Here is a 21,817-nt window from a genome sequence, read left to right on the forward strand (position 1 = left end):
TACAACCTTAAGCAAATTGATCTTCTGATAAATATATAAAGAGTAAAAATCATATGGCGAATAACAGGTTTAAAGGTTTAATTTCTGTAGAAACATCCATGCAAAGTTTTTCAAACACAACGGTTGTTCTGTTTTTATTTGTTTGTCTTGTCTATATTTTGTAGTTGACTTTGGAAAAGGCTCATTAAGAGTCGAAAGTATTCAGGCTAGATAGAGAATAGTTTTGCACTGATCTTTGTCAGTTTATTACACACACACACATATATATATATATATATATATATATATATATATATATATATATATATATATATATATATATATATATATATATATATATATATATATATATGGTAATAATGTGATGTGCAATAGAATCATTTTAGGAATGGAGATATCATTTTAAAGTGAACAGTAATTTAGTTGTTTTGGGTGCAGATAGCTCTTAATATAAAACACCATTAAAACTTGGGACCACGTTAAAGAATGTAATCTGCGATACGCTGAAAACAGTTTGCGATATGCTGAAAACAGTTTGCGATACGCTGAAAACAGTTTGCGATATGCTGAAAACAGTTTGCGATATGCTGAAAACAGTTTGCGATACGCTGAAAACAGTTTGCGATATGCTGAAAACAGTTTGCGATATGCTTAAATAGAGTAATGTTATTGAGGTTTGTTAATGCATAACTCTTTCAACGTATGTTACAGAAACTATCATCTTTTAATAACTGCAGCATTCAAAGCTTTCAATACAAATTCAATTTAGTAAATATTCAGGGCTTTATCTTATTAAAGTTCCATGATCACATTCTTTCTATTAACACTCTGTGATGAAGTAGCCGCCAAAAGAAAATAATTATGACCTATCACCATTTTTGATAAGTGTTTAAAGTAGGGCACCCGAATTATAAATGTTTTGTTTTTATCGTTATATTCTAAAGAGTGAAACAATCTTCTTCTCCCTTGGATGAACCATATACTAGGTATATTGAGCAGTCGCTTTATTCAAGCGAAATTGAAGTCTAGTGTCAATGAATAGCCCCCTCCCCTTCCAAACATTCCTAGTTCTTTTCTTGAAAGTTATCAAACTTTCTCGATAATAAATTGCTACAAACGATAATCCTTGTAAATTTGTTCGTGTTGGCAGATTTATTATTTCTGATATTGTTGGACCGAATCCCTAAGAAGCAATACAAATGATAATTTAGTTTAATTGTATCTAAAAAAGTTAAAGTTTACATCCTACCCTTATGTAAACGACGCAGAGTGCATGGATTAGAGTTTCGGTTGAGATATTTTGAATCTTGAATTAGGTTTATGCTAAATATAAAATGTACTTGATCCGTTGCTATCTTGAACAAACTTTGCGCAATATATCGGGGTTATTTCCTCTATTAATCTTATGACAGGTAGCTTGGATAATTATCTAGAGGGATACTGCAAGAGTTATTGTCCCTTACAATGAGTCATGAAGAATCAATCAATTAATTATATTAAAATTATACAAGAGTCTTGATGGTCATTCGTTAGTATTGTTAAGCTACAATGTCTGCTAGCTGCGGGGATAATTGAATTAAAATAACACATTCATATTATATTCTTTCAAGAGAGCATGATTTTTATGGGGGAAATAATCATACAGCAACATTTCTCCCTTGTGAAAATAATTTATAGAGTAGTCTATCTCAAGGGGGATAAAGACTCTAAAGGCGAAGTTCTGAGGGTGTGTGTGTGTGTGTGTGTGTAGAGAGAGAGAGAGAGAGAGAGATAGACGATCGGGTCTATTTTTGACGGGCCTGCGTTAGAGATAGGTAGTGATTTTATCATCTAGAGCAAAAAATTATTCCGAACTACTTTGTTTTAGAACAAAATATCAAGGTCGTTTTTGATGCAGAGGAACTTTGCTTTGAGATGGTGGAAGGTTTCTCTGTAATAAATATTTCCCTGATGGAAAAATCACCAGAGGGCGGGGAGTTTCTCTACCTTACAGCTGCTTTTAGCCTCGCATGCACTCAAAATGATATCATGACTGGTATTGGTAGACCTGTTGTCCTGATAAATCGGGGCATTATTTCAGTTAAAATAATTTATATTATTTTACCATTATCATTCTATATTGTTATTTGATATTAATATATTGGCTGTTCTCCGTTTTAGACAGAATGTTTCCGTGTGTAGATGACACCATTTCAAAGCTTGGTAAAGTTGTTTGAAGTCCTTTTCTCCATTGCGCCCGCTACCGAAAGCATATCCTACAATTCACCGCTGCCTAGCGATGGTTACATATGGCCAACAGTAGAAATAAACGGGTTACTATCTGGTAGTTGAGGTAAACCGTAGATAAGCTCTAAAAACACACTCGATGTCTTCTGTATAACTGATACGGCAGGAGAGTCATTACCTCCCTTTAATCATTTATAACTGGAGTTAATGCATTAAGTTGACTTTCAGACAGATGTGGCCGTTTATAGGTTGTGCCATACTTATAAGACACAATAAATTAGTTATTTATTCGCAGCTTGTAATGGATTCTGTCTTCATTATAGCTTTAATTTTGCTTAGATAATGGTTAATTAATGTTTGATACGACTATAATAACGACATTTGGTACAGGGATATGTATGTTATATTATGTTATTACACAAACTGCTAGTTAATTTACGGAACATTGAGCTGTTTAGTTCTCAGTCTTCATAGAACTCACGCCTTGAATTTTATTTTCAAGCTCGAATGTTTATGCAAACTGCAACGGGCTAAACTGGTTAGGACATATCTTCATGGTACGAAAATAAAGCCTATTTAGGCGGTGTGCTTAATAGTCCACACTTTAAATGCTCTTTCATATAATTAATTCATGTCATATGATACATCATTGATAAATTTATTAAATAAATGATTATGTCTGCGTAAATTATTTTGATTTTGCTGTCTGATATTTGATGTGTTATTCTGTGTCATACTAGTGCAAAGACAGGTATAGATATTTTCTAACACGTGCTGTGTCAAAAGTTGGATTCAAGGGGATGTGTGAAGCGTTCATTCAGTGATATATAAGAAACAGTTGCAACGACAAATTTAAGTGGTTAAGTATTCGATAAGAGATCATATCACATAATGCATGCTCAAATATTTAAAATAAAATGAAGCATTCTTAAAAATTATTTCTTAAAACCTAATAACATGTTTCCTGTACATTGTACTGGTTAAAGAACTTCTAAATAAAGCTTGAATTCATTTATGTGGTCATAGAATTGAAAAGATATGATTCAGTTAAGTGTTCTTATTTTATGTGTTTCTAAGACCCTTAAAGAAAATACCTACTTGGTGGCATTGGATCTCGTAATGCAATAATCACAATGACAATGGCAGTGATGGCGCCCAATATGAGAATAGTGAACAGGGAAAACTTTAGCTTAAAAATAAAAGAAAAAATTCTCACTTAATGCTAATCTGGGTCAATGCAGAAGGAGAAGAGGAGTCAACGGTGCAAGAAATAGTATACATTTTATTAAATCAAATATTAAAAATTCATTTTATGTAACATTCTTGTTTAAGGAATGATTTATATGTATCTTTCAATTTTCTACGTTGTAAATGGCCGTAGCAGGCAAGAATTGTCGATGTAGCACAATACAGTATGTTCATATAACGTCGATATGATAATTTCAGCATGTATTACCAGAACAGAAACATCTACATAAAACGGAGGATATATTGTATAAATAAAATACTGTATAATTTAATAAAGCGTTTTTTAAAAGATATTAGCTACTGAAACTTTCGGAAAAATCAGAAAGAGTGCGGCAGTATTATAAATCTAAATTAAATGTATTTTGATAATCGGTAATATAAAGTGTAGTTTGTTGCAGTGCTATAGAAACGCATGACTGGAGTGATACGCCACATTTCGCGTGCAATCTGAAATAGTTTATTGATAGACAAATATATGAATTACAATATAAATTATTTCTGTGTAGTTTCTAAACACCATACACGATTTAAGACGCATAAATAGTAAGATCAAATTCTGGTCATTTCTGAACAAATATAAATGTTTATTCATAGTTGTGCATTCAGATAGCTGCTTTGTACAAATATATATCAACAAAATCAATTAATTTAAATGTTTTCTTTTCTCTCGATATAAAGACGTGATTTTTCACTTGATGCTGGCCAAGATTGTCTTCGTTTGAATTCTTTCTAATACTGACTATATCAGAATTGCTTCGATTTGCTACATGAAAGCTGACAAACATAAAGATATCATAAATACTCGGACTTACTCTCTTCTCGTGTCGTTGCGGTCGACACATGCAAGATAACATAAAACAAAACACAATTATGTACTTACCCATGAAAAAATAGTCCTTGGTTGTTGATTCGCACTCTGCAATGTAGACTGCAAATGCAACATGACCCAATTTCAATAAAAGTAACATGAAATTGCAATAACCGTTTCAGTAGTAAGCGATTATTTATTTCACGCTTGCAAACTCCCAATTTTGTATAAAAACATTTTATCAAATTTAATCAATACAAGCCTAAGAAATTATTCACATTTAGTTTAACAAGGCATAAGAGCCAACTGTCTGGTTGTCCAGCTGATTTTATAGCCATACAAATTATTAAAATATATCGATTCTGGCTATGACTGATGACGTGTCATACTGGAATTAATACATTTTAGTGAAAGATGTTAAGTTGTATTTACATTGACTTGTATGTAACCCTCACCTAAGTTACCTATGAATCTGGAGCCAATAGTAGGAGGTTTTGTTCATACCCATAAACATACACTGGTACATGTAGTGATAGATTTATACACAGGTAGTTATATTTAATATAATCTTTCTTTAAAATGTTGTATTTATATTGTACATGTGTACGCCTGGACACCTGTGTTGATTCCCAAAGCGGTATGACATTTGGGGGTTAATTACATGCACCATATTTGGGGCTGGATGGATAGAGTAGACATGTTTAGTCAACGCGTTTCAATAGTACAATGCCATCTGTCATCTTAAATTTAATACAGTAATGAAATAAAAATGTGTTTCCTCACCCCAGAGAGTACTTAATACACACAACAGTGGTATTAATCCAACAGTTGCACTGAGCAATGCACATAAACACAAAGGAACTTTAAAAGATAATGAAATTGTTATATTCACTTACTTGAGGTACTTCTGTGGACGGACCGGGCTGTGGGTTGTCCTGAGAAAAGAAAGACAAGCATAAGTCTTTTCAAAATAGTTTGAAATCATTGTGATATCCTCTTTCATAAGCTAAGTTTATTCAAATCTGTTCCTTTGAAAATGTGCTTTGTAACTGAATTGCATGGCATTAGAGATGATGGTGGTGAAAAAGAGTAGAGGACGCCGGTGTGTCATTAGAAACAAGCTTTGCATGTCATTAAATAGTCTTATTGTGGTAAGTTGTTGGTATTTCAATGCACCAATCATTTGCTCTTTCAGTCATAGTTAAACTCACCCCCATTTGCTTGATTCCGATGCCCCTTTTTAAGGAAATACATTTAGATCCTAATTTCCATTTAAAGAGAGAGAGAGAGAGAGAGAGAGAGAGAAATACGAAGAAGCTAAATATGATTGATTGATATGGTGGAAGTATTCGCTTGCTCTCCATATATCTAAAATCTGATCTGTTCTACCTCTAATGTTCAGGATCTCAAAAATAGAATAATATGTTATTTGAGGTTATAAACCTGATAGCAACGTTTAAGACATAGTTCCTATTTAGATTTGAATATGATCGTTGCTTATTCATAACTTTCAGAGGAATCCTACATAACACTTTTCTATAAACCGTCAATATTGCTCACAGGGAGCATTTAACTGATTGCTACCTATAGTTCCCGTGGTATAAAAACGCCATATGAGCTTTGGCTGTCTTGAGATCGTATACGTACATCAGTAATAATTTCCTAATGAGTTTCCTCTTTTATCTTTGTTGCATCGCTTAGTTGTTACCGCCTTATTTATTACCCTTGGTTAGTTCTTTAGCCAGACACACGCATTCCTGCATATGCATGTTTCATAAATAAATGCCACACGAACCAAGAAAACAAAATTATTTCTAGTATGATACCAGAAACATATATTAAAACTGTGGAAGCCAACACCAAAAAATAGAAAATTTAGGTGATCCGGAGGGTAATTTAAAAAAGTGATTTACGGCAATAAAATGCTGTATTTCTATTGCATATAAAAATATCTTGCTTTATAATAATGAACTTCATTATTAATTTTAGTTACATATCGATATATAATACCAAAGAAAATGGCGTTTTCACATGTGTCTGATGAATCTGTAAAAAAGATTTAAATTTATCGATAATTTAGGCATCATTTTATGTCGTGAAGTTTAAGAACATCTTATTTTTAAAGCCATTGTTATTCTGACATTTTATTTCTACAACACAGCTATAAGTTCCGAGACTGGTTTGTTCAATTATTAAAAAAGAAAAGATTTATCAATTTTCAAATGTTAACTAATTAGTATAAGAAAACACCATAAAAAGGAGAAAGTTGAGTAAAGTATTTTACTTGCAGAATCGTAGGAGATGAACGAGTACATGCATATTTAAAAGAGTAGCATAACCAGTAATAATAATTACATTTTTTGATAGTAATAGTAATAAAATTAGTTGTAGCATTCGTAGTAGCTGCAGCAATTGGGGCAGTTGTTGTTGCAGAAGAAGTAATAATAGTAGTAACATTTTTCGAAGCATTTGTAGTAATGAATGTAGCGGTTGTAGTGGTACTACTGCAATAGTCGTAGTAGTAGTAGTAGTAGTAGTAGTTCCAGCAGTGGTAGTAGTATTAGAATAAGTATCTACAGTTACAAACGCAATATCACAATTGTGGTACACATGGCACGAGATCTAGCAGTAACAAAACTAAATCAATTGTTACCTCATTGTTGTCTGCTAGTAGTGGTGGCAACACGTGGAAGCTGTGTTGCTGACACCAAGATACATGTACTATTAGCAGATGAAATCAAGATATATAAATAGTCAGTGATACTTTATTCTGTCATTTATTATTCATTATTCAGACAGATGGATGACTGGGAGAGAAGTAGAGAGAGAAGGAAAGGAAAGGACTTGTCATTTTAATAATTTACTAAATTATTTACTTTATTTAATAAGGTACTATTAATAAAAACCTGCTGAAAATAGAGTAGTAAAAATTGTGATTTAAAATGTACTTACCGATGTAAACGTCACGTCTTCGCTGCCATCATTTCTATATACTGGATTGCGAACTTCTCTTTCAGCCTATGAAAAAAAGAAACAAAGTGCAAAATAAATGTATATATTGTCATGTCCGTATGTTCTTGGTAAAAGAAAACACATATGGGTGTGTAAATTTGTGTTTGTCAATCCATGTTTCTTGAAGTCATACATTCTTGAAGATTTATTCAATTTGTTTTTAAATATATGGTTCCGCTATAATAAGACAATAATTAATACAATGAATTACATTTTTATTAAATATTAAAATCCAGGTTTCATCAAATTATGACGATTACAATACGCGAACCGTTTTGAAAATGCGTGAAGCTTGGAAGAAGAATAATTTATTCATCAATTTGAAAGTAAGACTTGTTCTTGTGTTATGTTCCATACAACGATTCTTCAAAACCAAAAAGACCAGAACTATTCAGTAAAATAGCATTTTCATTAAAACTAAAACGTTTCTTTCAAAAAATGTTACTATTTATTATATGCATATATTTTGTTGATTGTATTCGTGTCACTCACATTCAATGAAAAAATATGAAGTTATTACAACTTGAATAACATATACTCTATAGGTGAAAACTTATGTGTCTAACTGCTAGGTCAACAGACTTAATCATTGTCAGACATCCTGCACAGAACATGTCACTTTATGTTACAAAACAATGTTGGGAACAGAAGGGTGCTATAATTGGATGTTCGAATAAACAACAATTTACTAATATAATGGTAAATTCGCAGTTGTATAAAAGGCATTAGAGAGATCACGATCAAGGGTAATATCCTTGGTATCACAACACTATAGAGACTATCATCCCCAAGTGTGCATAATACATAATGTAAACATATTTATTAACACTTTAAAGATGTTAGAATGTATCTGCACAAAGCGGGAAAATTGTGCCCGTTTTATGTTCTGCGCCAATTAGTATTACCTTTTAACGATATGCAATATTTCAGTCCCGAACACCCGTATAAGCTATACATAATTTAAATGATCAATTAAAAACAAAATTAAAAAAGAGTAAAAATTGTGCATTTATGTGATTTGATCTTTTATTGAGAATGCTAACTAATCTGTCCATCAGTTAGCTACGTTACCAGATGTGTTAAGCCTCTTTTTGGGTGTTACACCTTTTGTATACACCTTTAACATAACCTCGTATAGTGAAGATCGTACGGAGTCACACAAGAGGTCTATTCAAATGAGATTAATGAAGACGATGCCCTGTTGTCTTCAGATCATTTCCTCAGTGTATTGCTATAAGCACGTATAATATTTATGAATTTAGTCACGTTTAGTTACATATCCAATATATATATATATATATATATATATATATATATATATATATATATATATATATATATATATATATATATATATATATATATATATATATATATCTGCAATCATTATTCTAGGCATTGTGTAGGTACGTATCGCCCTGGTGGTTGGGTTTCAACGAGAGGTTAACACAGTATTGTTATACCATGCCTGGGAAACGGGAACTAAATGCCTTTCCCAAATACACGCAGAGGCAGCCAATTTTGGGCTCGTTTCGACCCGCGACCATTGAATCTTTGTCAGGATCCGATCAAACTCAGTTAAATCTGTTTCGAGAACTAAGTTAAATGTGTCAAAGTGTCTAACAGCAGTGGAATGCAAAGAATAAATAAATCCCCACATTTCCCTTATTTCCCCTTCTCCACCTACAAGCCAGTCGTTGTATTTCTTTTTTCGTAGTGAGATTGCATGTAATGTAAGGATATATATATATATATATATATATATATATATATATATATATATATATAGCGAAAATTTTACTTATTTTTATTACTATGCATGTGACCATTTCTTATGTCAGTCAATCAAGCTGGATAGTTTGTCTACGAAATGGTCAATAAAACTATTGTCTTGTATAAAGACGATTATTGCGCGGTTTCCTATTACGTATCAAGAACAGTATATCTCCTTATCTCCTACCTTATGTCACTCTTATTGGCAAAAATTCCTTCTTACAGATTTTATATCTCAGATCCTCATGGCAATCGCCACTGACTTTTTTGAAACCCTTTCATCATATCCTTACTAATAATAAGTCAAACATCTATACTTTAAACTCGTACTAACTCGTTAAAATTTTTGAAAGCAGTTTCATGAAGTGTATAATATTTTATATGACAATTCGTGCATGATTTCAGCATATCTGATAAAGTCTACTGTTTACAGTTTACAAGAATCATTCCTATGCGTGGGTGTAAATAAAGTCACGTCTACGCAAGGATCATAATGTTAGATCAGATCTTAGGCATTGCCGAATGGTGAAAAAACACTTCTGATCATGAGTGTATACGTTTAATAGTCTACACTTATTTATAATGAAGGGATCTTTTTCAGATTTCTGAAAAAAAACTTAAGGGTGAAGTCAAACTAGTGTATTTGTGATAAGGATGTTACTTTAAAACATCAAACGTAGAGTTAAAACAATTATGTTAACAGAGAAAACTTTTAATCACGTTTAAAGACGATGTCCAGACCGTAAAGGTATTGCCAACATACAGCGTCCATTTTGTGTACGGATAATAGCTTGCGCAATGATACTTATTTGAACAGGCTGAAAAACAGATTCAGCACTGATCCTAAACGAAAAAGAAAAAGTAATGAGATAATCCTCTAATTAGTGCGTCGAAACAAATAATAATGTTTGTGAATTTTTGTTTACTTACTGTGCTGTGGAGATGGTCCATGACGTGGACAATATTTTTCGGTAAGTAACGTAAGGAAACCAGACGTAAGTGTAAATTATAATAATTTCTGTAGTCTTCAGCCTCATATTTATCCCCGTCATTAAATGTACTTCTAAGACATACGGAATAAACGCCAGAAGAAAGTAACACGGATTACACGCCAGAAGAATGTAACAGAGAATCGCCACTCAGATTTGTGAATAAAAAGACACACCTATTATAAATAGTTTTTTTTAAAGAAAGGCGTCGAAGTGACAGCATGTTTGATCCACATGCTGTTGGTCTTTCTTCGTGTGTTGGAATTTCATTAAAGTAAACGACATAGAGCCACATACCAATGAGATATGAAAGCTTCTAAATTTAGAGAATGCTACCGTTATTTTACTACATGCTTAAACATTGCGACAATGGGTGACATAATGATGCCATTAAAGGGGACAAAAACCCCGACCTGCACAATTTTATTGTAAATATAAGGATATTTAGTACTTTGTGTATATAATATATCCCGACTATCTTTTCTTTGCATCTATTGTATTTGCACAAACATTTCATTCAAAATATTGTCATGTATTCCGAGATCAAACGGAAAGAACCTGCCCAGAATTTGTTAGCTCCCTTCCATACAAGCAGGATGTGACGTCATTTGAGACGATTAACGTATAAGAGTTGTATTCAGTTTGTGCAGCGAAGTGTCAAGTAGAAACAAGATGGTTCAATGCGCAGCTCTATATTGTGTGAATAATAGCAGTTCTGGAACAATTTTTAATTATTTTGCTCTTTTTTTTTTCTCCATCTTTGAAAAGTAAGAAATTATCTACCAAATTAAATAACATTAAAGAAATGTTTACGCTTTTTCATTCAATGTTTCCAACATCAATTTATTATGCACGTTTGATTTTGTATGTAACTGTATCTGATGAATATGCATTTTTCTTCCACATTTACGTTCGAGACTGTTTTCCACTCGTTGTATAATAAACCCCTCCTTCCCATTCTGCATTCATCTTGTTTGTGTAATGTCGATAATAGAAAAATAAATCACTTATAATTGAAAGTCTGTGTATAAACTCGTTAGATTTATTATAACTACACACACCAGCACACCACGATACAATTTTTTAAACAAATGTTACTGTCAACATTCTTGACTGATAACTCTATTATACTAACATTATTCATTAATGTGGTAATTACTCTCAAACTCGGACCAGGCTGATTCGGTACAAATCGCTGACTTATTCAACTCATATATCTGGCTGATTCTCCAAACTTCCAAGCTGATTCGGACCATGTGAAATATTATTCAGTTTAGTCCAGGATTTAAATGTGACATTTAAATTTGTTTTTAAAGATGATCTTCTCATTATGTCCCAAGTACGTTGAGCAGTTCAAATATGCATTTAAAGTAACAAAATCCCGTTAGTACGCGTGATCATGGTGTTGTTATATATAACAAAATGACGTAATCATGTTTATTGTGCATCGGCAATTTAGTAGTGAAATATTTTTTAAACTTCTCGTTCAACTTTAAATAGTTAGTTTTATTGAGAAATAATAAAATTACGAACACTGACAAAAAAGAAGAAATAAACTAAATGATGGGCGTAGTACATGATAACTTTCAGAAACCATCCGAATTCTGTGCATTAGCCATTATGTTGAACTCAATAGCGACCGGATTTCCTGAGTAGGCGTCAATGATGCTTTCTATCGAGTTCAAGTATCATTCGTCAATGGTTAGCAAATCTCAATGAAAAAATCAGATTAAATTGTTCAGTTAGAGTACGGAGCCCCTTAAGTGACATGGATGCACATATTTTTTATTTCGTTTAATCGCAATATATTTCGTTTAAACGAAATACTATTTCGTTATTTCGAAATGCTATTTCGTTTAAATGAAATACTATTTCGTTATTTCGAAATACTATTTCGTTCTTTGGAATCATATATGTTTCTTACCAGTGTTTTCTCCGGGTTCTTCCTCCACCAGTTTTACTGGCAGCCATATACAGCCCATCTTACGCTGAGAAATGTCCTTAAACCCAAAAACAACAGCAAAAATTGATATTGTAGAAAATAATATTTATTATTCTTTTATGTCCGGTTACAGGAGCCAACATTTCAAAGCCACATTATTTCCTTTATTTTCTTTGCAGAGGCCAGCTATTTAATTGGTCATTATTTTACTTTAAACAGTGGTTTAGCAAGAAGTTCTGGCTCTCGTTCTCCTTGGTAAAACTGAATTCTGGTACCCATCCCAATAAAAACGTTGTTTGATAAGAAAATCATATGTTACTACTTCTTGGGTGATAGAACGTATGGCGAAAATTTTGAAAACTTATATAAACCGACATGTTTGCATATAATGCACTAAATTTCACATTCTCTAAGGATAAAAAAAAACCTGTATCAGCTGTGGAATGAAGTGGTTCAAGGTTATTATTGCCTTGACTGTGTGCAGATGAATATCTTAAAAGATACTTTTAATAACCTTCAGAAAATCTATCCTGTGACGAAGGAGATAACCTTGATAAAATGATGGACAAAGACTTGGGATTAAAGTCACTGTGTCCTGAAGCAATGATGGATTGTTTGTATCTTGCCGAAATTTCAGGCATGTGCGATATGGGTGGTAATGCAAGCCCAAAGTCTACGTCCATTCCTTCTCAATCCAACCAAAATGTCTGATCAACCCCTCCATATAAATAATGGCAAATGTATACTGTGCAATAGAATGGATGAGGGTTATTTATGATCTTCATTCCAAAGTGTCTGAGCCTCAACTCGCATAAATTGCTTTATCTTGCCACGTGTCTAGGAAAGAAGCTTCTAGTCAGAATTTATTAGTTCCTGGTTGATCTGTTCATATTTTGAAAAGTTTGTTTTCATAATTTTTTAAAATACTTTGAGCTGCTTTTCCTGGAGCACTGTCTTTTGTATGAGACCGTTTTGTCCTTTCTGCAGTCTGTCCTTCCTTTTAAATAAGAATTCTAGAAGTATCACTTGCAGCTCCGTGTCAAGGCGTTCTTAGTGTTCTTCGTATATCTACCATATGACATGGAAAAAATCCATTCTTGAAGGAGAAATCCTTTTCTCGGTGGCCTCTAAAAAGCGGGTAATATCAATTACTGTATTACGGTTTTCATATTAGAATTAAGAATTAAAACGAATTTGATTAGTTCAGCTACATGTTTGTGTGCTTATTTCTATTGATTTTGTGACCAAGTTTCGAAAGAGGAAATTTTATGTATTTCATTAGGATTAATGGGTATCACCGTTTGGCAATTACGATATCGGCATGAATCATACACGTGCCGCGAGTAACGGCAACTATCATCAGTGTCCAAACCCACACGGCCATGCACTCACCTGCCCCCCCCACTCCCCCGAAACAAGAAAGATGAAAGAATGTCGAATATAAGGGCCTGACGTTGCATGAAAATCCATTCGCTTTGGCAAACGGAATTTAATACTTAGCTATATGCACGCACCCACTGGATTTCTACTGGGAAATGCAAGATGTATACTACGTTTTCTTAGCGGTCCAGAAGTTGCAGTGTCAGTTTACTTACCGTAAATGAGTGTACGCTTGTAAAAACAAATGTACTCCAAATGTCTTGAGTATCATTTATTCAGGCTTTATAATTCGAACTCCACAGCCACAATCATTTCTAAAACATTTAACCAGGATAATTTATCTATTTCTTTTGTTTTAACTTTAGAACTGTTTGATATTTATTTCAAAAGGGTCATTTAAAAGACGTGTGTATGTGATTTGGATTTTTAACCTAGGTTTAACAATTTTTCAGTCATATCGCTACGATGTCTGCAGTGTGGTAGTTTATAGTGATGTCTAGCACTGGGGCATCATGCCGCAGACATGTAGCATGATGTCCCATCCAGTCACACTATCCTGACACTAGGCTGACCATTCCTAACACTAACCTTTTAATGCTGAGCGTCTAGCGAGGCAGCCGTTAATACCATTTTTATAAGTCTTTGGTATGACTCGACCCGTGTTCGAACCCGCGACCTTCCGCATCCGAGGCGGACGCTGTAACCACTACGCCACCGTTTAAGAGATGAACAAAGTAAATACATTTTGGTAGTGACAGAATGAAATAATCATATGGGGGGGGGGGGGCGCAAAAGAAAGAAAAGATGCAAAAGCTTTGGTAGGATTTTTCAGGGATCGCATTGTCTCCTCTGCTAACACAAATATAATGTTTGCTGTATTAATTTTAAGCACATGAAACGGTACTAACTAAAAACATGATTGATTTTTAACCATCTCCATTCCGGCTACCGCGCATAAACATGTACGTTTGTCTTACTATCTACCAACGCTTGCCAAAGAAAAGCAAATCCTAGTGGACAAATTTATAAGAATGCATGTATGTTTGTATATACGGATCGACGCTTATTTGCTTTGTTCCATTATTCCATTCTTATTCAAACTGAGCTATTTACAATCCTAAACTCCAACTAATTTCTTTTTATACTGTACTGTCAGCTTAAGGCTGACGTCAGATTTTTTATAGCATTATATGGATGGAAATGACGCTGAAAGTTAGATATAATGCTTGACAACAGTTATCTTTTACATTGCGCGTTATGTGACATAAGTTATTTCACACATATGCACACGGTTAATAACATTAGATATTAAATGTTTGTATTCGGTGTTTAATGCAATGTTTAGGTAATCTGGTCAATCCAATGATTTCTACAGTTAACAACAGCGCGAGAGGAGGGTGGTTGTCGGGATCTTTTTTTTCAGCTGAGATTTTCGTAGTATGTCACCTCACTTTTGTGAAACCGGAGCAATTCTTCATAAGAAAAGGAGGGGTAGGGAGGTTGGCAACTGACATAAAACTATTCTGAGAAACAAGGTAGGGGGCTGCCACTAAATAATATTGCCCCTGGGAGGATCGGTAGTGACAGTAGTGGATCCACCAAACAATAATGCCCCCTGGCGCCTAAAACCCTCGCGCTTCCACTGCCTGCTGTAAAATCCGATATGAACTTATTATTTGAATTCAGAAATTGTTTGAAACATATAAAATAGATGCTGGGTATATTCCTTGTAATCTTTTCTGAGGGATAAAATTCCCAGATTGCACTTCATGTCACCACAGTAGATAGGCCTATGGAAGTAAACATTGCTAGTTCAGCAAGTCATAATAAATAGAACCAATTAAAATTACAAGCAACAGATCTCCATTTTCTTAGCAGACACTTTTCTTTCTTGAAACCTAATTTGTATAAGATATGAGTGTATTGTTGGTCACTTACTCCGTTGCAGATATTTCCCTCCTCATTTGGCGCTATTGTTAATCAAAAAATGCAAACATTTATGTTTCAGCAGGTCGTAAGAATAGAGATAAACACACCTTTCTCAGTTCTAAAAAAAACGGTGAACCAAGATTAAGAAAAGCTCAGACTAATACTGACCCTAGTTTTCTACAAAATGATGGGAATCAAAATTGTTTAAAATAATTTTTTTTTAAATTTGAGGGGTAATGGGGGAAGGCTACAGAGATTAAAATGCTTTGTGCATAACTACAAGTAGAGAATTGGTTCCATGTTTACTATGAAACTTATTGAATAAATTTAAATTGAACCCAATACTAATTAAAATATTTATTCGTGTGACTGGAGAGAAGGAATGGATGCAGAAAGAGTATAGTTAAGAAACTGTTTACACTTGTTTAACTACAGTCAGACATCGTTGTTTTAATAACACTGGCGGATCATAGAGATCAATTATGTCGTCAAATTTGCGACATCAAGAGACAAAAACACACGTGATACCAATTAAAATAGATGCTCGCTATGTAAATGAACTTGAATGACCGATTAACTTAGTTTTGTATGTATTTGTCAAGCGATTTAAGTGCGAGATTTATATTTTTCTGATAATATAAGCAAATGGCAAAGTTCCATTCAATATCATATCCTCTTATTTCTAAATATTGGTCTCAGCTCATTTCATCTGTAACAGAAATATGATCATTATCCAAGCGCATAAAATGACTGTAGATATATTATTAGGAGGATGCCCTTTACAGTATGTCATTAATACGTTGCCGCAACTCCAAATACAGATCAAGAGCTTCATATGCATCCTTTACCATGTGTAAACTTTGCTCAGCCATTATATATACACATATATTGTACACATCTTCGTCAGAAGCCATTCCATCACGGTACCATGCATTATTCTGACATAACTGGAATTCTTCCTTATCTATCAAACACATGTAGTTCTCCGTCTCATACAACTCTGGAACTGAAAACATGATGTTTGGAATACCACTTGGAACAGTTAAGTTTCTGGATGGTCGAATCACGTGGGAATCCCACACTTCGGCTACTGAGTCTAATTCATCCTGGAAATAAAAGACAAGAAAAATGTTCACACACGAAATACTTGATATTTGGGATGAAAAGAAAAGAAAGGCTGAGAAAGAATTTCTTCATGTGAACATATGACCTTTATGAGGCATAACTAAACACGGTAAATATATATTTTTTGGTAACAAAGCTTTGTTCAATATACAACTGATGTATCAAATCGCAACTCTAATATGTAAGAGTGATTATTATCAGTGACATCAGCTAGTATAGGGAACATAATGGTTCGGAATCTATAATACTGGTAACACTTTGAAACAAATATTCCCAATCTGCATTAAAATTCTCAAGGGAGCGTTATGTGATAATTCAATTGTATAGTATTTGCTCTTTGAAAATTGTAATCTGTAATCAACACTTGTGTTTCCTTACGATGAATTATGCATATTTAATATATATTCGTGTGCGTTTGTGTGTGTGTATGTGTTTGAGAGAGAAAGACAGACAGACAGAGACAGAGCTATACTGTCCATACCTGTATCATACCAAGAAAACAAAATAGTACAAGATTCTTGTCCAGATATCCGCCGTCAAATTTACCCTCAGCTTTTATTTGGTCGAAGAGTGACAACCATAACTCTACACATTCCCTGCGCAAAAAGCCCCACCAGCTTTCAATTCTTTGGTTATTTGTGCTGCGTCCGTACATGAAACTGCGATCACCACATAATGAATCATTTCCATGCCGGCGAAAGAGACGCTGGAATTCACAAACATATCCATTTTATGTGCCCCTGTCAGCTCGAAGTATAAGGGGACAACCACCGAAGGCTTTCACAGCTTCGAGATAGTAACCTCTGATAATGCGAGGGTTACTACTTGTGCAATATGCATTTAACCATATCATTTTCCGTGAAAACCCATCAATACAACCATTGATGCAAATACCATAGGGGCGCAACTTGTCATAGGAGTCTATATGCCAGATGTAATTAGGACCTTTTGATAGGTACATACGCCAATGAAGTCGATGTGATTGGCGGAGGTCAACATTTTCAGGATCTATAACTCTTATCAAAAGGCGAACTTCTTCCTTTCTTGCCCGTATACCTCTACATTTCAGCTTATGATACATCCGCCTATAACCGTGCATGGTACCGGAGAACCGCTGTTCATTCATTACGAATTCGGCAACAGTCATCATATCAGTGGGATTTTTATACCGGTAAAGACCAAGAACATACAAAATACGAATCATCTATCTAATGCTGAGATTATATCCATGTCTTTCTTTCAGAATCAACACAATCTCCTTATACTTTAAACGCAAATAAACTTTTATCAGAGCCAAACGGTCCTTATCCATTCTCACAATTAATACAATACCAAACGCCTAAATATCAGTGAAATGCTGTTATCTCGAAAATAATCCGAAATATTTGGAAATAACGAAATACTATTTCGAAATAACGAAATAATATTTCGTTTTAACGAAATAGGATTTCGAAGTAACGAAATAGAATTTCAATTAAACGAAATAGTATTTCGAAATAACGAAATAGTATTTCCTTTAAACGAAATAGTATTTCGAAATAACGAAATAGTATTTCGAAATAACGAAATAGTATTTCGTTTAAACGAAACAGTATTTCGAAATAACAAAAACTATTTCGAAATAACGAAATACTATTTCGAAATAACGAAATAATATTTCGAAATAACCAGAAACGTGAAAATAAAAAAATAAGAACTTACGGTTACAAAATTCAAATAAAAATATAATTCAAGAATAATCCACGAATAAAATTTTAGAAGTCCTAATAATAAAATGGTCTAATGATTTCAAGTTCAAGTCCCGACGACGAATCCAAGATGGAAGGCGATGACGTATGCTGTAACCTGTACTGTGTTGAAGTCTACAGTTTCTTGAAGAAACAAGAAATATCACTCCGGTTTTGGAAATCCGAATAAATATTTATAAGAGATGTCTTTGTTCAAGAATTTCGTATTTACACACGTATATTTCCAGGAAAAAATTAATCTTTTTGAATCCAAATAATTCGAAATAGCTCCAAACGACACAACAGACACTTTCCAGTGTAAAAGCCCAACTGTGATTATTTTTCGAAAACGATGGTTTAGAACTTGAATTTTACGCCCCTAATAAGGGTCACGTGGTCATGTTCACGTATAAAAAAATCACGTAGCCCATGTATGTCCTTGATAAGAACCAATTATTTAACTCCGAGAATAAAAGTTGTTTACTTCACTAAAAACTATTTACAAGTCTAGGGTCACGTATTCAATACAGTCTCGATTTCACTCTTATAAGTCCCACAATAAAAATAAATAAAAAAAATAGCTTGTTCACGTGGCTGTTACTAATGTTGAATTAAGATAGAGAACCAGGTCAGCCTTATGTGTTTATTAAAACGAACAGTCAAGGTCAAATTATTTTCTGGAAAAGTATCGAGTTCCTAATAAACAGAACCAAATTATTTTGACATATAATGAAATAAACATAAATAGAAATATTTTAAAACTTACAAACAATTAAATCAGATACAAAAATTAAATCAAATATACATAGCAATGTGAACATTTGTGTGATGTTTGTGACAACCACGAATATATAGGTTTAGACGACAACAGTTACCACTTAGTGCAGTCATTTGGGGTTTCTTGCACCTTTGACAAAAACTCCCTTTACTAATCTTTGCAGGCTTCGAAGAAAATCGTCTGCTTCTATTCAGTTTTCCTACTGGATGCAAAATCAATTTACTATTTCAAAATGCGTTCTTCTTTTCGACGCGTTACGCGCTTCTGTCATGCATCACAGCTTATGCGCTGTGAAACGTATTCGGATTATATTAGATAATGAAAGAAACAAAACTTAATTGCTAACGAGGGTGGCTGCAGCGCAAAATATATGTCATAGTAACCTAGTTCTTTTTATGATGGTTAAGGTTTACAGGCCGCAGATACACGTAATGTTAAATGACTGCAGTAAAATTGAATGTATATCTGAGCAAAACAAATCTTAATGCACATCAGTGGAGGAGTGTGATAAGTAGGTTACAATGATTCAAGTGTGTGAACTTTGTTTTGCTCCTGAAAACGAATCCAAATATTAAGTTACATGACGCGACTGAAAAAGTTATTTATCTGAGAAGCTGATGTATCACTAATGTTACCAAAGTATCGGCTGGCAAGAAAACTACTCAGGGTAAAATGTAACATGTGGACATATAAGAAACTGCGTCTTATAAAAGCTGTCGTTACATTAGCCCACGAGAATACACATTATTGCTTTGCAAATATTGTCATCTTTCAAGAGTTTCTTTTAAATATTTAGCCACCTGTGACTATAGCGACCGTAAGTGTAGCATTTGCCATTTGAATCTCGTAAATTACCACAACAGCACTATTAATTTCAGAGCCGATATTTCAGCGAGTTCTTTTTCCCCGAAAAGAACACGTCAGCACAAATATATTAGAAAGAAGTCAAGAAGTAATTTCTGTATAAATTAAAGTGAGCGTAAAAGTTTTAAACGCAACTTTACGTCACCTGTGCAGTATAATAAAAACGGCAAATATTCTAGGTGGGGATGACTCGTCTTAAATGTAACATAAACCTCCATAGCTGAACTTGAACAGCAAATAATGATACGTACTTATACTTACAGTGAATATATTTCTGATAGTAAATAATCTTGCAAACAAAAGCTTAATATTGAATTATATTTTTAACCTGATATACATAGACGCCGGCCAGTTTCGTTTGCATCTTTGTTTCTTACCGCTTCAGACCAGGTAGGTAAGTGACTCATTGATGTGGTAGGGAGATAATTAGGGGACAATGGATGTTAAAGGAATGTTTATTTATTAGATGGAAAACATTGCTTATTTGGTAAACATTTTCCGTAAAGATAACTCTAGAGCAACTTGTACTTTTTAATTGATATCTTATGTGTACGTTTTGTAAGTTGTTAGGATACGTTTATACCTATCGAACGCCATTTTATTATTCAGTGTAAAAGATTCAGTCTGACTTACCCGCCTTCTATTGCTAAGCGTACTTCGTATTTTCTTGAAGAACGACATCTGCAATAATAATAATAATAATAATACACCATTCACATACACAATAAAAGCTTGCATTCTTAAGACTGACCACATTAAAATACTGTTTTGCTGCGAAGAAACTAACAGGCACAAACTCGTGTACCGGGTATAGAATTACACATGATCAAACATTATAATTTCAAAGGTCAATAATTGTCTTGGTAACATTATTATTTCAGCTACAAGTGACCTTTTTAGAATGGGCTGACTCGTACCTTCAAGAGGCGATTATTCCAGTTTATTTCGCAGTTCGTCGATCATTATTCAAGGCAAGATCAATATATATCCACCCCACCAAATGTATCCTTTTAAGTCCGTTTTAAAGTTCTTGAAAATATTTAGACAAGGCCGACTAAGAGGTGTTATCAAGTGTAAACCTCGCACTCGGTGATCTGACATTAAAAGTACGGTATACTTGAATACATTGCACTGGTATTTATGAGATCCGACTCCATCTTTCTTGTCCTATTTTATTGCCCTAGTGCCATTGATACTTTTCGTCTTGAAGTTTGGCGATGAGATCGAGGTACCTACCACTCAGCAATTAGAAGTAAACAGACTTTGGTAAACAGGTAATAAAGTTTTCTCTGGCCCCTCACCGACTTGTACCAATATAAAAAAACAGAAAGAGCTCTATATGGCTAAAGTTCTGATAAAAAATCATTGATTTCTTCCAAATATTTAGATTTTAAAAACCAACCATATGTATCTCCAACGCAAACACTGTCGATTTCAGGGACATTCTAAATGAATGGCATGGCTTATTTACTCAGATGTAAGTAATGGTGCATTCCGCAGAAGGTCCCAGAGAGAACTCTATTAATAAATTTACGAAGGTGTAATAGTAGCTTATAAAAGACAATCATGGCGCATGCGTGACAACTATGATTTAGATTAATAATATTATTGTCATCATCATCAGTAGTTATTGTTTTGGTAGTGTTAGTGGTATAATGGTGTACTAACAACATCAGCAATAGAAGTAGAAGTAACAGTAGAATGATCGTGCTGTCGGGATCAACATTATTATAGTAGCAGTAGTAGTAGTTGCGGCATAAACAGTAGCAGCATCACTAAATGTAGCAATAGTGATAACAACAATAACGTTAGCTGAAGCAGTCGCGCTTGTAATAATAATATTGATGGCATATTAGAAGTAGTTGAAGCCGTAGTTGAGGCGGCATCAGAACTACCAGCAGCTGTAGCAGTAGTAGGAGTATTAGGAGCAGAAACCGTGGTGCCTCAATGGTTAACATGCCGAACTCGTCACCGAAATGGTGCAGTTTGGAATTTAACCATTTGATTAGCTCTGGT

The 21,817-nt window shown here is 33.8% G+C and overlaps 1 protein-coding gene across 7 annotated transcripts in view; it reads right to left on the minus strand.

The window, feature by feature from the left end:
* Nucleotides 1–21,817, minus strand: part of LOC149798997 (uncharacterized) — a 181,034-nt gene that overhangs the window by 2,039 nt on the left and 157,178 nt on the right. For 3 of the 7 annotated variants that reach the window (XM_089957932.1, XM_089957933.1, XM_089957931.1), the window contains exons 2-7: nt 20,435–20,482; nt 7,235–7,300; nt 6,293–6,328; nt 5,179–5,217; nt 4,355–4,402; nt 3,325–3,415 (exon numbers count right to left, since the gene is read on the minus strand). In XM_089957932.1, the coding sequence (XP_089814058.1) occupies nt 3,325–3,415; nt 4,355–4,402; nt 5,179–5,217; nt 6,293–6,328; nt 7,235–7,300; nt 20,435–20,482 (328 nt within the window). Of the gene's footprint in view, nt 1–3,324; nt 3,416–4,354; nt 4,403–5,178; nt 5,218–6,292; nt 6,329–7,234; nt 7,301–15,651; nt 16,414–16,913; nt 17,139–20,434; nt 20,483–21,817 lie in introns of those variants that run through there. The other 4 variants (XM_089957928.1, XM_089957930.1, XM_089957927.1 and 1 more) reach the window with 2 other exon arrangements.

This window comes from Sinohyriopsis cumingii, chromosome 5 (genome assembly GCF_028554795.1).
Source record: "Sinohyriopsis cumingii isolate HCF-2022 chromosome 5, ASM2855479v2, whole genome shotgun sequence".
Taxonomy (NCBI): domain Eukaryota; kingdom Metazoa; phylum Mollusca; class Bivalvia; order Unionida; family Unionidae; genus Sinohyriopsis; species Sinohyriopsis cumingii.